The 19,252-nt window shown below is 34.1% G+C and overlaps 1 protein-coding gene across 1 annotated transcript in view; it reads left to right on the top strand.

Moving 5' to 3' along the window:
• LOC111085704 overlaps positions 1 to 19,252 on the top strand; it is a 120,028-nt gene that overhangs the window by 96,088 nt on the left and 4,688 nt on the right. Inside the window, exon 3 of the mRNA XM_022385557.1 lies at positions 3,234 to 3,425. Within this exon, the coding sequence (XP_022241265.1) occupies positions 3,234 to 3,425 (192 nt within the window). The remainder of the gene's footprint in view (positions 1 to 3,233; positions 3,426 to 19,252) is intronic.

The raw sequence follows: 19,252 nt of genomic DNA, 5'->3' as shown, positions 1-19,252 counted from the left end.
CGTATATATATATATATATATATATATATATATATATATATGTGCATATAGGTATGTATATAGATATATATAGAGATGTTTTAACCAAAAAGGTTTAAGAGTTTATAGCTACATCTACGCAAGCAAAGCAGTAATATGCTCACACTAAAGTAAATATTATAGAAAAGATGGCAAAACCCACTCTACATCTCGGAGAAGGGGTGCTCAGATTGTATAACCCACTTTACATCTTAGAAGAGGGAATTTAGATTGCAGAACTCACACTACAACTCGGAGAAAGGGAGCTCAGATTGCATAACCCACTCTACAACTCGGAGAAGGGAGCTCAGATTGCATAACCCACTCTACAACTCGGAGAAGGGGAGCTCAGGTTGGAAACCCACTCTACAACTCGGAGATAGGGATTCAGATTGCAGAACCCACTTCACATCTCAGAAGATGGAATTTAGATTGCAGAACCCACTATACAACTCGGAGAAAGGAATTTAGATTACATAACCCGATCTACATCTCGGAGAAGAAAGACTCAGATTGCAGAACCCACTCTACATTTCGGAGAAGGGGAGCTCAGATTACATAACCCGATCTACATCTCGGAGAAGAAAGACTCAGATTGCAGAACCCACTCTACATCTCGGAGAAGGGACTAATCGAGAGTAGAGATCCTTACTCTTTATTCTCTTATACATATTTTAACTTTGATGCTCAGATGCGTCTATCTTTCAATAGGAACACTATGTACATCAACAAACTCTCGATATATCCATACACATATATGGGGAGAAAGGCGAGTACATTCTTATGTCTATCTGTTAAGGAAGATAACATCTCGGAAGATGTTTGTATGATGTATATGACAAGGTTATCTTTGGTAAATACCATTACAAAACAAGAGAGACACTCAGTGGAGCAAATAACCTTCGCCACGCAGCATTAATCATATTCAGCTCTTAAAAAACAAACAAAAAAACAACAGACATAGACCATTTTGGCAGGACAATGAGGGATAGATAATATTCTACACATTTTCACCAAATTTCATCAAAATCCGATCATTTTTGACTGAGTTGTAGAGCAAAAATAGTGTGAAAAATTGGTTCCCAGTGTTAACAGATAGAGATTTTTTGGATTTTCGTGACCTTGGTATTTGACCTTGGCCATAATCCAAATATCTACCAACGTTCGTTTAAATCCATTCTGCCGTTTTTGAGAAATCTTGCTGAAAAATACACAAAAACACACACACACACACACACATGCATGGCCGAAAACATAACCTTCGGTGGCGGAGGTAAATATACAATTCACATTACATAAGACTAACAAGTAATACTATTTTCAATTCTACCTGGTCATTAGGGCAGTAGATAAATTGCAAATTAAGAGAAAATTCTCTCCTTCTGACATATGACGAATAACCCACACACACTGTTTGCGAAATTGTTTTCTCTTTCAATATATTGAAAACATTGCTTCTGTTATGTGATAACAATAATCAGTTCATAATTTTAATCACACAAACATAACATGAAATAGAAATCAACATGACTTTCATTAATTTCCGCTTATTATTGAAATTTGTAAGTTTTTATCTTACATTTGCTAAGTGAAACAATTACTGTTACTCTAGCACTTCTTAGTGGGAAGAATATTTTAATCGTTGTGGACCAACAATGCACACAACCTTTTAAAGTGGAATATAAAACATTTTTCCACAAATACAGGCACATGCTGACGTACATACTTATCTGTAAATAGATATATAATTAACAACTTTTTGTAAATCACTAGGTAACTGAATGAATTACTTATGAAATAGTTGGGGATGTTATGAATCACCGAGTAACTCAATGAGCTATTTGCTAAATGCATAAAAATATTCTGAATCATTGAGTAAATGAATGAATTACTTTCAAATACAAAAGCGTATTATGTAGAAATCGCTAAATAATTGGAATAAGTTTCTTACAACTACATACGGTATTCTCAATCACTAAGTTTTGCCAAATTTATAAGGATAGTTTACTTGGCAGGTACAAGTATATGTTCCTAACCAATCGATAGATAAATGATTTATCTACCAGTTACTTGTAGATCTTTGGAATCACTGGGTAACTGAAATCGGTATTTCCCAAATACATGAGGCTATTCCAAATCACTATAACTGAAAGAGTTATTTCCCAAATACATGAGGCTATTCCAAATCACTGGGTAACTGAAATCGGTATTTCCCAAATACATGAGGCTATTCGAAATCACTGGGTAACTGAAGGAGTTATTTTCCAAATACATGAGGCTATTCCAAATCACTGGGTAACTGAAATCGGTATTTCCCAAATACATGAGGCTATCCCAAATCACTGGGTAACTGAAGGAGTTGCTTTCGAATCATATTGGGATGTTCCGAATCACTAGGTAACTGAATAAATGTCTTACCAAATACATGAAAATATATACCTATACATAGATTAAAGACAAAAATATACTCAAAACCAGTCCTTATCATTCTAATATTTATTAAGACTTCCCTTAAACTCGCCTAAATTAACTACATCCACCACATCTAAAGGCGAACCATTCCAAAAGCTAACCACCACCCTGTTACAAAAATAAAGACGTCTTAATTAAAGATGACTTCTGCTCTGCCAAAATTTATACTTGTGTCCCTTAGTCCACCATTCGCACCATTAAGTACGAAAAAAAATGATATATCAACACTATCAATTCCTTTAAGAACCTTAATCAATCCTGTTATATCCCCACAAACTCCTCTTTTTTCAAGTGAAAATAGTATCAGAGATTTAACCATTATAGTTAAAAGCCATCTGGTATTTATTCGTCAAATAATCCAATCCTTTTTGTAAAGCAGCAGCAGTAGAATCTTCACAGCCAGCAACATCCACAATTTTAATACCAGCAGCAAATTTAAATAATTTATTCACCATTTCTTCATATATGTCACTATATAAATCAAAAAGAGCAATGATCCTAACACTGAGTCCCAAGATCCCCCTTTTGTTACATTTATAACGACCCTCTGTTTTCTTCCATCCAGCCACTTTTTCATCCAATGAGCCAACTTAACCTCCACACCAGCAATAATTTTTTAACCAGTACAACAAGTAACATATAAAACTGTCAATTTTTTTCTTGTTAGCTGTTTCCATTTCAGTTTTTACATTCTGTTGTATATCACAATGAAACTGATTGCTGTAATTTCCTCCGTTATGTAGAGACCAAGTGATGTCGCTGCATTGACTGAATCAACATTCAGCGCCATCTACCAACCTTTCAATTCCGTAAAGACCCAGCTCGTGCGACAAGCGCGTGACATACTTCTTTGTCAATTCCTGGGAGACTTCAAGAAATTCCATGAAGGTTTCTTACTACCAGCTGGAACACTCCTCCAAATAATTCAGTATAAGGTAAGATGTTTTAAGGCACTTGTCGGGTCATCTATCTAAACTTCAGTTGAACTCAAGTGTTTTCTTGTTAACATGTGTGCAAGGAATCTTTCAAATTTCTCTGATTTTTGGATTTCGTGAACTAACATTTAACTTTGGGTTAAAGGATTAATTGGTATTTTGTGCGTTGTACGATATTGTCACGTGTTACTAATACAGCCAATAACATAACTTGTTTCATTGTTGCATTTATGTTAATGTTAAACGTGAGAAAAGTTATTCACATTTGTAGTTTTCTGATTTAAGCTCAAGATGGGTTAAAAGTAACCAGTTCTAAAACTATATAGTATTAAAAAAAACTTGATTCTTTTCTACATCATTTCGAGTTCTTTAAAAAAATTAAAGAATATATTTCTTTGTATAAACAGCTAGTATAAACGCACATATTCACTTACGCACATGTGTCATCTTTCCTTTTGTGCTGTCTGTATGAATTCCTTTCAGTGTCGTTCATTTACTCGTACTCTTCCATAACCATATATAATTATTTTATTTGCTTAACTTCCGGTTTTCATTCATTGTCACGAGAGAGGATATACTGTCATGTCATCTCACTAGATACTTAAAGTAATGGCATCATTTTCGTATAGAAAAAGAACAACAGAGATAAATATATGTGTAATTATATTGAGTATAACTTTAAGTTGTGTTATGCAAACATTTAACACTTCTGTATTTAACTTTAATGTTAAACCTAACTATTTTCAGCTTCTTGTATACATTATGTTTCATCTGTTTGTCTTAAAATGTCTTTAATAATTTTAAGTTCCGCTTAATTAACAGATTTCAGGTGTCTTCTAAGAGTTTTACGTTTCGACTGATTTGTTTGAATTATATTATATTGTTTTTACGTTTGGCGTAATTGATTTGAAGCGTATTCTAATAGTTTTACGTTTCTCTTATTCACTTGAAGCATCTTCTAATGGATGTATACGTCGATAGTTGATTAGTATTAGTTTGTCTTTATTAAAGTAACTTTTCATCGTACTTTTACGTTCTGTTTTTTTATTTAAAGGTCTCTTTCATATTTTTATGTTATCTTTCTAAGTTTTATATTTTAAATAGTTTTTGATATTTCTATTAGGCCTACGTTTTTCCTATTCGGTTTAACTTTTTTCTTGATTTGAGTTATTTATTCCTCTAGTTAACTATTTAACTGATGCATTGTCCCTCTGTGCCCTTCCCCCGTGGCTCAATTTGAGGGCTTACAAGCTAGGATTCCGAGTTCGATCCCTGCGGTGGATATAGACAGATAAACCATTGCGCAATTTTATGCCTGAAAATCAAAAAAAAAATATTTTTTCGTTTTCTCTACTCAATGAACAAAATAGTAGATTGTTATCGTCTCATGTTTCCCTGTTTGTGTGTCAATTTTTCTAACTAGCCCTCCCCCTGGTGATTCAGCGATAAATCTAAGAGCTTATAACACTAAAAAAGAATTGGGTTTTGATACCCTCAGTTGGCAGAGTCCAGATAGCTCATTTTATAGCTTTGTGCTTAACAATAAACAAACAAACAGAAATGTGAAATACAGACTGGGAAGAACAAATAATAATCTTGAAATATGTTGATTCATTAGATGGAAAGCGGAATTTAATAATAAGTCCCACGTTGGTTCAACGGAGCGTTACTGACTTCCAACTCTAAAATCCTGGGTTCGATTCTCAGTAGTGGACAGAGTGCGTAAAGCTCATTGGGTAGCTTTGTGCTAACAATTACAACACCAACTTAATCAAGAATAGAGAGACCACGGCAACGATTGATAACATGTTTAATATCCTAACATTTCTGGATTTACATCTCCCGTTACCAGTGATCTGAAATTACGTCACAGGCGATATCAACTTGTGCTATCATATTTTGTTTTAAGTAGATATACATCGAGAGACTGAGATGAAATTGGAGAAAAGTAACAGCGTACAAGTAAGAGAACAATATATATTTAAAACCGGGATCACTATTTAGAATAGTTTGTTTGTTTGTAATTAAGCACAAAGCTTAACAATGGGCTATCTGTGCTCTGCCCACCACGGATATCGAAACCCGGATTCTAGCGTTGTAAGTTCTGGTTAGTGTTCAGTAGATAGTTGCAAACTTTCTTTTATGAATAATTCTTTGTTAGACGATTCTTATGCCAGAATATTCAAGCTATTTATAAGTATGTTATTTTTGTACTCCCTGTTAGTTGTATAACAGAGAGGAACTAAGTTATTAGTTTGTGACTAGTTCTAAATGATATTACCATATGTTCATAGGCATTTTTTACTTGTGTTTTGTTTTTCTAATATAGTTGTTGTCTCCGTTTGTTTTTTATATTATCCCTTTCTCTCTATGTATGAACTAAAAACAAAATATCGACACAGTTAAGTATAAATTGATATCGTCTATGATGTAATTATTGATCGTTGATGATGAAAGATAGATATGCCGAAACGTTCCAATATTAGATAAGCTCCCTGTCGTTGCTGTGGTCTTTCTATTCGTGAAGTCTAGCGATGAAAAGAATTTGATTTTCTCCTTAAGTTCGTCATGTGGCTTGTGTAAATAAACGATCGACTTGAAAGTTCAAAGTCCGCTGAAGAGAATTTTCTTATGTAAATAAACTGAATTATATAATTTCTTATTTGTATCAAACAGTAGAGAATTATGGAAACAAAAATGGCGGTGTCAGAGCAAAATCTGTTTGCACAAACAATAAGACATATTTACTAATTACACTATCAAGTGATTACAATACATTGACGACGTAACCTCAAAGAAAAACTTATTGATAAAATCATGATGAAATTCATGAGCTGCGTTAAACACTATTAAGCCATTAGCTCGTATTTCTTTTATTCTTTGCTTAATATTCACTAGAATGAAGTGTACTTAAGAACGTTAAGGTTAGCTTACAAGAGTAGTTTGATGAAAACTAAATGAAAACCTAAATTTTGAAATTGTTAACTAGTGTATCCGAGTCCTGTTATACGTTTTTTAAGAAATCGTTGTTATTATTAAAATATAATTACATTCTGCATACACAATTTTTTGTGTAAATATTTACCAACTTCTCCTTTTCTGTTTGTTGTTACGTTAGTCATTACTATGGGACACGTTTTACAAGCGAGCAGGATATTCTGTATCTAATCTTTAGCAACGCTGATTAACAGTGTTTATTATAACACCAGCTATGTTAGTTGTGTGACTAACATCAGTTTTAAACACATAATATTATGTAGCTTAAGTAAGGTTTCACAAAAGACATGCGCACTTTGCTTCGTAGCCTGAAGCCTAACACGTGGGTATTCCACTTTAATGTACACTTCAGATAAAGTGGGGGGTGGAGGGGGTATAGGAAAAGGGTGTGAGAGCGAAAATTGTTCAGTATCGGCTAGAGATGGATAATTGTTGGACTAGAGTGTCTGGCAACCTTAAAGAATGGCTATAATACATGTGGCAAACCAGTGAGTAGAAGATCAAACACCCAGGATTTGGGGTCAGAACATGCAGAAGGGGTGCCGTAGGGTCTTCTCTGACATACAAAAGGGAGTATGAGGATAAACAGTTTAAACTAGTTACCTAATTATATTAATTAAAGCAAAAAAATGGTTTAACACGAGTAACTACACGCACTATTTCTAGGATGCTTCTATGTCTTCTATTTTATCATACAATATTTTGATGAATTATAACTTGTATGTATTACTTAGACAAGTTGCATTGAGAAACTGAGCATTGCTAGTATGGTCTGCTTGCTAAACCTGTAGAGCAAAGATAAATTTTCAACGTTTTCCTTGACATTCTTCTTGTTATTGAACCATCATTACCTTACCATATGCTGGATAACTTAACGACAACAGTGCAGTCTCATTGTGTAAATACTTTATCTGTAGATACTTAGCTTCACATAATCACGATTGTCCAGTGTCATTGTGTGATAACTTTATCTGTAGAAGCATAGCTTCACAGTGTTAGACATTCCACATAATCATGATTTTCCGTTCTCATTGTGTGAACACTTTACCAAAAGAAGTATAGCTTCACAATGTTGGATATTTTTCCATAGTCACGATTGCCCACTGTCATTGTGTGAACACTTTATCTGTAGAAGCATAGCTTCACAATGTTGGACATTCCACATGATCATGATTTTCCATTCTCATTGTGTGATCACTTTATCTGTAGAAGCATAGCTTCACAATGTTGGACATTCTACATGATCATGATTTTCCATTCTCATTGTGTGATCACTTTATCTGTAGAAGCATAGCTTCACAATGTTGGTCATTCCACATGATCAACATTACATATTTTCTACTGATAATGTTAGCATATCTCATTTTATAGTAGTTCGAGCTATACTTAGATATTTTAGCCGAATTTAGCTTTTTTGTATTCAAAATGTAAAGAAATGTATGTATGTTGAAAAATTAACCTTGATTACCACCATGCCGACTTTGGCTTCAGCCAGCTTAGTGCACTGGATATAATTTTGTGAGAACTAATGATCAACCTAAACATACCAACAAACACACTTGTTGTTTGTTTCCTGGAAGCTTCTTATAAATTAACTTAAATCATCTCACGACTAATAGCTGTGATAATTGTTTTAAAACGCGAGAATTACTTTGATAGATGTCTATGGATTAGTTTAGTTCAACTTCTAAAATACATTATTTGTAAACTAGCTAGACGGAAAAACAAACGAAGAGGAAATTTCGGGTGCAAAATGCGCGGGAAAAACTCAATCATGGGTCTTCACTGTTGACCCAATTGTTTGAATATGGGTTTCTAAAGAACACGGTTTGTATTGAATGAAGACCATAGTCTTCACTCGTCCAAGCCATTGAAGCTAGAGGTCACGTGATGTGTGTGAACAGCAAGACAAGAAATGACAAACAAGGGAATGTTTCTGGTTTTAATCTTCGATACTGATAATGTGAACGTAAAGACACATTCAATATTCAATCTTTTGTCGGATTTTTAGCTTTGGAAGTAGTATACTCGCTTGATAAAGAAGTTGAATTAGCCGTCAGATACCGCTGCTTTGCAAGTAGTATACTCGCTTGATAAAGAAATTGAATTAGCCGTCAGGTACCGCTTACAATGCTACCTGTGATGTGTATGCCAGAATACTAATTTCATAAAAAATGTTGTTGTTTTTTATAAAAACTTGTATATTTGTTGTTAATACAACTATAAAAACTTATATATGTGTTGTTAATACATCTATAAAAACTTGTATATGTGTTGCTAATACATCGTCAATGTTATGCTCAAATTGTATGGTTTGGCACGTCTTTATGTTATTAAATAGAATAATGTAACCAGTTTTTCTACCAATAATTGAAATATGGAAAACTGAGCAAAGCAAACTGTTACCTAGGATAACTAGGTAAATATATAACCTTATGTTGTAACTATGTATGAAATGTAGTTCTGTTAAATGTATCACAGATGCACATAAAAGACCAACAATGTATTTTTGTTTGAGAGAAAAGAAATATACTCGGCTATGACGCTTCCATTATCATATAGGAAGTTGATATTAATAGTACCCCCCCCCCCCAGTTATAAACCGGGTTTCGATACCCGTGGTGGGCAGAGCACGGATAGCCCAATGTGTAGCTTTGTGCTTAACTTCGAACAAACAAACAAAACTTATTAGTAACTGCCTCTTCCAAACCTTAAAATTTCAGTTAAAATCCAAAGTGGGGAACTGCATAACAGCTGATACAGTATAGGTAGTTAGTATATAGAAATAATAATGGTTAACGATTTCGATTTAATAACGAAAGATTTTGTGGATTTGCCATAATTATTTATTCAGGATGATTCCACATATGTATGGCAATATAATATTTTCAGAATTTTGACCGTCAGATAATATTACAATACGCTCATGCTGAATAGGACTTTAGTAGCAACTGAAGTATCCTATTGTGTAATCCATCAGGCAGTAATTCCAACATTTAGTAAGAAGATACTATCTTTGAATTTTCCTAATAGTTAAGGTGTAATCGTGTATTGATGAGGAGATGGGGACGCTGCCAATAATTTTGACATTTGAGGTGTATTCGTGTATTACTTAGAAGATGGGAACACTGCCGGTAATACTGAAATTTGAGGTAAAGTGTGTGTAATCGCGTATGATAGAGGAGATAAGGACACTGCCGATAATTTTGACATTTGAGGTGTATTCGTGTATTACTTAGAAGATGGGAACACTGCCGGTAATACTGAAATTTGAGGTAAAGTGTGTGTAATCGCGTATGATAGAGGAGATGGGGACACTGCCGATAATTCAAAAATTACAGACACTCACAGGAGATAGCTAGACAGTGGTCTGCTCTGTTGTAACTTGTCTTTATTTCGTATATTTAACCAATGTTCCTGGAATTCCTCTGAGATATACGCGTTTACCTAGAAACATTGGTAAAAAATGAGTTCCAGGTTTACTGTATTAGTGAATATCGGTTCATTCAGTTTTATTAGATATAAGTAGACCACATCTCTCTAGATGTCACGTAGATAATTAGGTTTATACATAGAAACCGCGAGTCTTCCGAACCATTGACTAAACACATTTTAACTTTGAGATCATAAATAATAATCAAAGTTATGAGAAATTTCCTTATCCTAATCGGTGTGTCACAAACTATAGAAAGAAAGGCTTAAGTTAGAAGATCCCGGTGCCTAGATACATCCTCTGGATGCACAGGACCAGTAATATAGCGGTTACAATGAGTTCAATGAAACATTTACCCAAATTTTCACACTTATAGAATTCGTACAAATAGCGTTTTATATCCTAACTTGTTTGTAATCTTTCCTAAATGTTCATATTTATACAAGTACAAATAGGGCATGCTGGACTCGCAATCTGAGGGTCGCGGGTTCGAATCCCCATCCCACCAAAAATGCTCGCCATTTCAGCCATTATAACGTGATTGTCAATCCTACTATTATTTGGTAAAAGAGTAGCCCAAGAGTTGGGTGATGATGAGTAGCTGCCCTTCCCTCTAGTCTTTCACTGTTAAATTAGGGACGGCTAGCACAGATAGCCCTCGTGTAGCTTTACGCGAAATTCAAAACAAACTTAAGTTGCTTGTAATTTACCCTAACTTTTCACACATGTAGAAGTCGTAGAAATATACTTTATATCGTAACTTTATCCTAACTTTTCACACTTATAGAAGTCGTGCACATAGTTCTTTATATCTTAACTCGCTTCAGACTGTATGTAGTGCAATACAATATTGCACCGTAACGGAAGATGTGAAGGATGTAATTAAAGCGGAATAACACACGTGTTTTCTAATTAAATATAGCCTTGATCTGCATTGGTTTAAGTGACAAGAAATACCAATCACAAGATGTAGAAATGTACAATCAATTGGTTCATGGATAATAACGGTTTAAAGTTTTCAAATGAACAAACTATACACGCATTTAGATGTAATCAGAACAACTGGAGTCACGCAATGGAAATCCAAGCCTATATCTAAAGATTTTCGTTATTTAGAAATTCCGAAGCAAATACAACCGATTAACGAATCATCGATCGAGTGTATACATTAAGCTTACAAACAGGTGTCCGAACAATAACTAAACAGTGTCTAAGTTGCGTATCGAGTGTATACATTAAGCTTACAAACAGGTGTCCGAACAATAACTAAACAGTGTCTAAGTTGCGTATCGAGTGTATACATTAAGCTTACAAACAGGTGTCCGAACAATAACTAAGCAGTGTCTAAGTTGCGTCGCGAACTTAAATTATATTTATGATAAACACAAGCACAGAGATACTGTTGTGCTCCAGGTTATAACTTCAAATATTTAAAAAAAAAGAAAAACATTGGTCATGCGAATAAATTTGATTTCTTCAAATATAAAAACATTTGAGTGAAGGAACAGCGTTTAATATTATATCAACCACATATAGCTGCTGTATACAATGTCGACGAGGCCTTTTGTAAATTCTACTCAGATTGAAAGATTGAGAGCAGAATGTATAAACAGTTAAGATTGCAAATAAATGTCTAGGTTGTTTAAACGCATATTGTAAATGACAACGTTGAACTTTTCCGCTTCTCTTAGTCAGACATAAAAGGAATGGTTTGGACTATTCAGTTTCTTCAAGGAAATCCCGATGGTATGATTAATCTACTGACTTTCTTACCTGAAGACAAAGTCATGCATGAATTGATTAACAGTGAACCTACAGACGAAACTGGTACCATGGAATTCCTAAGATGGGCGCCCAAATGATGACCCACTGCTTTTCTTTACTTCCGCGAATTATCGCCGCAGTCTCTGTTTGAAGTGGGGAATGTCCATCACGTAACACCGAATTAACAGGGCCGCACTTGTATACAGCACATAATACTATACCTTACAGCGTCTTGAGGGGAACAGTATCCATCAGCTTCGAACACTCATTGACTGCCTGAAGAAAGAACCGTGTGCTATTATTATAACGATCTTTCATGTAAGCAAAGGAAAACTTCCCATAAATCATGTGAAACACGTTTACAAAAATAGCCCTACATAGTTTTGGGAGGTTTTGTTGATCGCCAAAAAATTGTGGGAATATTTCTTAATGTTGTTGCAAATTGGGTTATATTTAAAGTGCGCTCTGAAGTAAATTAAACTTAGGGTACACACACTGGTTGCTCAACGGTAAGCTTGAGGACTTGTAGCACTAAATTGAGGATTCGATCCCTGTGGTAGGCACAGCATAGATAGCCTATTATGGAGCAAAATAAAATATATGTTAGTACATTTTCCATTAATAACTGTTTATTGAAATAAATAACTTCACTTGGTTGGTGGGAAGCTGCTGTTTGTTCCAGAGTCTCAAACACTTTATTGAAACTGTATTATCTCATTGTTGAAACATAGTATGCCCACACAGTCTTTATTCAAAAGTCGTCGATGACAACAATTTAAAAAATGTAGTGAAATAATGTTAATAGGGAAACGATTAACATTAATCTCCAAAAAGAACATTTCCCACATATTTGAGAATTTAGAAGACACAGTGTTTTTGATTTCACAACTTTTGATATTCTTAGCAAATGGTGACAATTTTAACGAATAAAAAAAACAGTTTTTAACGATTAGAGTTTTATATACACAATTTTGCTCAATACGATAATTGAGAAAGAGTCTGAACACGTGTTGCATAGATAGTAGGTTGCGGATTGAAGTATGTCAAATCAAGGAGCTGGACAGAGTCCTTGTTTCTATTGTCTGTCTGTCTTCCTTCTGGTCAGCAGCTCAAAATTAGGATCTCTACTAAACCGCACCTCACAAGTTCTCTGACCTGGTTGTTTAGCACGTGTGTTGCATAAATTGATTCAATTCGTTTTTTACACACTATGAAGGCTCGGGTTCATTTTTAACGGAATACGGTGGCCCAAATATAATTTTAACACAATATCAAGGTTCAGACTCAGTTTTAACAGAACACGGTGGCCCGGAAGCAATTTTAACATAGCATTAAACTCAGGCTCAGTTGCAATCAGAATACAGTGGTCTGGAGACTGTTTCATAGTATGAAGGTTAAGACTCAGTTTTAACAGATTACTGAAAAAGTTTTTACACTGTTCAGACAGTTTTCACATAACACGTTGATTCAGAAACATGGTGTTTCGAACACTTTTCACACAACATACGGTTATTTTACACCATATAGGTCTATGGTTTACATAGACGTGTTTGCCCAAAATGATGGCTTAGTTTTCACACGATGTTGTCACTTTCATCAATCTAGTAATAGTGCGGAGACAATTACCCACAATTCCTGGATATGTAATAGTGTTGTTGTTTTTTAACTTGGGGCTAGTAGTTAAAAGCTTAATTTAGGTTAATCCTTTGTCTATTGATACTTCTCATTGGAGAGTAAGTTTGTCACCCCCAACCCCCCATGGACTCTCCTTAGTGAAAAAGATCTGCTTAAACTTTGTCATTTGTTTCCTTCTGGGGTTTCAATTTGAAAGAAAACAAGATTGTCGTCTGACGAATAAGAACTACACTTCATTTTCTTCTTATCGGTGATCTAACTGGACAGGTTCGGATCATCTGGCTGTTAATAATTGAACTCTTTAATGTACATCAATAGTGAAAAGATTTAATATACATATTAGTTCTCGGCCTACCAATTGGGCAAGTAGGGATTATTTATAAAAAAACCTTTGACGACTTCTGATAGCGAACTGTATGATTTCACACTTCAGCTGACTTATGGTTCTGCCGTCTTGTATTATCATTATGTTATTGCAGCTAAGAAGTATGTAGTGAAATATAACTTTCTTATCAAATGTTATGCTTTCTTATTATAGAACTGAGAATTACTTATTAGCGTTTAATACCTTGTAATCCAGTGATAATGTGTATGTAATCTCACTTATTACAAAAGCAAAAATCATTTTAATCACGATGCAAACCACGTATATGCCCAGTTTTGATATGCATGAATTTCTTACCAGATTTTAACATTTCCATACCACAATGAAACAAAGCTTTTAATTCCAATTTTATGAATTCATCTTTTTGTAACAGTTGTCTCTTTTTTAACACTATATAAATGTAGTAATACCAGTATTATCTCAATTTACATAAAAGTAGTTATGAAATATTACAATCTGAAGAAAGTATACAGTTCTTCCGTCTTTTTGTTTCTTTTCTTGTTTGATCAAAAATTAACAGCACAACCTCAAGAAAGCATACCATTCATCCACCTTTTTATTTCTTCGTTTCTGTTCTAAAATTAGTAGTTCGACCCAACGAAAGCGTACAGTTCTCCCGTTTTTCATTTCAAAATTAACACTACAACTCAAAGAAAATGTAACATTTTTCCGTTTTTTTCTTTCCTCTTCTTCATTTTGTTCTAAAAATCCCTCGGTGGGTCAAAGGTAAATTTACGTATTTACAACGCTAAAACCCAAGGTCGACTTTTCCCAAATTAGCAGTACATGTTGAAGAAAACATATCTTCAGTCTTTTCCTGTAGATATTTGACCCAATTATGTCAACCTCTGGATTTCTTACTTGTAGGATCTATGATAAATCTTGAGATAGGGTAATCTCATCTTTTCAGTGAATGAAATTATGCTATTAAAATTTCTCGATAGTTTTTGTTTTATCTCGTTAACTTGCTTGAAAACTTTTACCTTCAAATTCGTTACCCTTATATATATGTTACATGAATGATCTAAGCTAATAGTTGAATGTCTTACTAATCCATTTCGAACTGCATACACATAATTTACGCAGTTCAGTGAATATGATGAATCGGATCAACCGTTTGTTTGTAAATGAATTATTATTTTTAATTAGTTAACAAATACTGCTTCGATGAGTAAATATAAAATGTCAAAATAAAAGCTGAAATAGAAAATAGCAACTTTTGTTCATCCTTCAGCCAAACCATCTTCATGTTGACGAACCGTTGTAGCCTGTTTTTTGTATTTTCACAATCTTTAATAGTCTCTTTTTTAATCTGTTGGTATTTTCAAAATTCTTTGTTGCCCTCTGTTTAATAAGTATTCCACGAATAGGATGTTGTGATTTTTTTTAATAGTATAGCGACCTCTATCGCCTTTAGTTGTCTGTCATGACAGCTTTCAACATGAATGACACACTGTTTGAAATTGTTGACCAGAGGTAGGGACAACCAAGTAGCAGAATTGACGTCGCAGAGCGTGTTCAATGCCATATCATGGTTCAAGCCTTGGAATTTCTAATCCGCAGCTCAGCACGCTAATCATTAGGCCACGCCTGACCATAAAGCAATAAGCTCTATGTTCTAAACAGTTCGATTAACTAAACTTGTTCCAATATTGTGAAAACTATTCTATTTAATTTTGGAATCAGTAAATCAAAGATGGCTATTCTTACATCTTGTTATGTTAATCTGTTAAGCCTAAAAATCATGACACTGACTTTTTATTTACAGTAATCAATGATTTATTCAGTTAAAATAATCTGTACTATATAAAAAAGATTCATTTAGCAGAGTAATTAAAACTGATCTCGTTAGCATACTTTCAGAACTCTGCACGGTAAAGAAAAATGGGCCCATCAGGATAATATTGTTGTTTGCGAGGAAGTCCATAGACGTATGCGTGTTATGTATATTTAGGTGGTCCAGTTTTCAGAAAGTGCTAGTTTCATCGGTTTTGTTTTATTGTGATTTACCAAACGTTTCTGGACCCTACGTGTTTTTCACTAACATGAATATGTTAGGTATATTTGTACCCTCCTCTCAAGTGTCATTTTGAAACTTCTGTTCTCAAGCTTGAAAGCTTTTTACTATTGAGTATGATTAATTATAAATGAAAGAGTTTTTAATAGTCTTAAATGTGTAAGTGCTTTAAATAATTTAATTTATAATTCCTGATGTTTTGCAAAAAAATATGTATTCGACGTTTTTCATTTGTAGCAAATACGTCACCACCACGTGATGTATATAATCAGGTGTTGAAGTATTTGTCGATTTGGTCTAACTTGATAAAAGCTGCTTTGAGGAAACCATATAAGGATGTCCATCTTCTTTGTGTTTGTGTTCTTGTATTATATATATATATGAACCTATAATATACACATATTCATGCCTATTTTAGCTAATTTAAGTTCAATAGTACCATATAAGGATGTCCATCTTCTTTGTGTTTGTGTTCTTGTATTATATATATATATGAACCTATAATATACACATATTCATGCCTATTTTAGCTAATTTAAGTTCAATAGTACCCCTGTATCCATTATGATTGATAAGGTGGTGTGTACAAGTAAGAAGTATTGTTCTAAAAATATTTGATTTACGCTTTGTAGCATCTTTAGTTTAACTGGAACAGGAACAAAACTCCGTGATGTCAGACGGGATGACGTCAAGTTTTTCTAAGAGATTTCGTCACCAAAAGGATGAGCTTAGCAACCAGTAGAAATATTTGGTATGGGAGGTTGATTTTTGCAGGTTATATTTGTTCGTCACCATTTGTCAGCGTGATTTAATTATGAATTTTATTGCATATTTACCTCTATAATCGTATTGTAACCAACCTTTCACCCAAGGGAATCAAAGTACAGGTAGTTCAGGATTAACGTGTGTCTGTTATTCGTCGTCCACTGTATTTTCCCATGATATCGCTACTCATTGACTATGAATAACAGATACATACATTCATTTAACGAACCACCAATAGGATAAGTCATCCGGCCAAGGAGTGGTTACGACCATATATGGCTAGTTGACATCATCGCTGTGAATATTTTCTGCGTTATCTGTGCTATGTACCAAATGTAGAGCTTACAAGAATATTTCCTTGTTACTTTCATTTTAGAGTAGAAGTTATAAAAATGTAAACATATTCTCTGCGTACATTAATTATATCATTGTCTTTGTATTAAAAGAAGTGTCACACCTGTTAGTTGTAGTGAACAAAAAATTAAAGTTCCAGCTATTGGTGATAATAATAGAAAACTGATTTCATATATATATGTGTGTGTGTGTGTGTGTGTGTGGATCACCCTTCAATATAACTGAAGCAGTCTTAAACAGTAAGGCAACTATTAACTACTGTCTCTGTCTCTATTCCTAAATACCCACCCCTACACCTTAAAGACTCGATTCATTAGCTACTGAAGTTAGTTCTAATAATTCTTATAATTCGTTGAAATTTCAGATACCCCGAGTTTTTGTGACATAGTGACTATCGATTCTACGTATCTATAAGTTAAATGGTTGTAGAATCACTTTATTAATGATGTTAATCGCAGTAGAGACCCTGGAATATGTTTACCATCTAGATTCTAGAATCAAAGCTATACTGGATGTCACTTATCTATAAACGGTTGTCCATAAAATCAATTTGATGTCTTCGGTTCGTAGTCTGTATTCAAACTACAATATCTCATACCTGAATCATCTAAACTTTAAAAACTGTCAATTAAAAGACATTATATGCTGATTACAGTGGTCGCCGCAAATAAGGAATGTTTTGAACTGGTGCAATCGCTTTTCAACCCTTTTATTATTATTATTTGTCATAATTCCTATAGATATGCCGAAAGTCTCATTTATACAACAGCAATTTTCGCTTTGTTTTAAATGTGATATCCGTTTGTTTATTAAGGCATTGTCAAGTGTCATATGTTTAAGTAAATCCAGTCTTTGAAGTAGTCGTGTCTGTTAAATCAGGACATTGCATTCTCATGTTAATAAAAACTGACCTTAAATACGAACGGAGGTGTCTCCAAAGTTTAGATTCTTAATTTCAACAACTTTTTCTAAGTTGTTTAATTTTTAGTCTATTTAGGTCTTGTTCACGTGACCTTGCTCTAAAGGCTATAAAATAATATCATAATTAAAACCATTTTGTACAAGAATCTTCTAAATAAATGTTTACTTATCGTTGTCACCTACAAAACAAAAAATAAATAAAACTTTAGTATCCAATAATATTCGATACAAAGTTCTTTCCATTTTAGCTCTTAGGCCCGGCATGGCCAGGTGGTTAGGGCTATCGACTCGCAATCTGAGGGTCGCGGGTCACACCAAAATGCTCACTCGCCTTTTCAGCCTTGGGACGTTATAATGTGATGGTCAATCCCACTATTCGTTGGTAAAAGAGTAGCCCAAGAGTTGGCGGTGGGTGGTGACGACTAGCTGCCTTCCCTCTAGTCTTACACTGCTAAATTAGGGACGGCTAGCGCAGATAGCCCTCGTGTAGCTTTGCGCGAAATTCAGAAAACAAAACAAACATTTTAGCTAATATATAAAAATAGCTTGAATAAATAACAAAATAATCTTCTCCCTGTTATAACGTCTTTCAAAAAATATATAAAATAGTTGTATATTCAGTAAGAGATAAACCAATAATATAAAAAATACGAAATTAATGGGGGAAAACAAATCTGTAGCTTCTGCTAGGCAATGAGTTGAACAGTAATATTACTTCCATTTTTAAGATTTCGTTGCAGCCTTTGCTCATTTTTAATACAGAAACAATCGGTTATTCTCCTGTGTTCTATTGAGAAAACAACAACATAATACAAGTTTGTTAACCAACCTAAAAGGAATACAATAAATATGTATTTGAAATAACCTTCAATACCGTACTGGTAGAGGGCACTGCTGGAGAGACTTGAGGGAATGCGTGGGAGGGAATGTGTTGTCTACTCCAAGGGCACTTGCCAACTTACGCTGGCAGTGTTCCTATTTGCGCCATCTGGCCAACATCATGACTTTTAAAGAAAACAATAATAAACGTGACTATTGACAGAATAATTAGTCACGTTAGGCTGACCCATCATGCACAGCTTGTCTTATTTTTCATCCATCAATAACGATTTTTTTATTATTATTAAAAACGTGCTTTGATGAATTTAGCGGTAATAGTTTACCGCCATTTGAAAAGGACAAAGTTGTCATTAAGGAAATGTTTTAAATATATGTCTGTTAATCGTAACGCAGTGCATTTTGAGCTGCTTTATTCCTCGGGATTATATTTGACTTCGTGTAGAGATATATGACGTGGCGTGGTACAGAATAAGGGATATTTGAAGTTCCAGTTACTAATCTGCCAACTAATTACATCGACTCCTAACGTTTATCTTTTGGTGGAAAGAAAGAAAATAGGTAAAAATTACAGTTCATTTACATAATTTTGTTCACACCACAACATTTGTTGCTAATGATTTGATTATATAAATAGCGCTTGGACTATTTCTATGTCTGTCGTGTCCCTGAGTAACTTTTTATATCAGTCAGATGCGCTTAACGCCATTAATTTACAA

Source organism: Limulus polyphemus, unplaced genomic scaffold, assembly GCF_000517525.1.
Source record: "Limulus polyphemus unplaced genomic scaffold, Limulus_polyphemus-2.1.2 Scaffold564, whole genome shotgun sequence".
Classification (NCBI taxonomy): Eukaryota; Metazoa; Arthropoda; class Merostomata; order Xiphosura; family Limulidae; genus Limulus; species Limulus polyphemus.
This window is presented reverse-complemented; position numbering and strand designations above follow the sequence as displayed.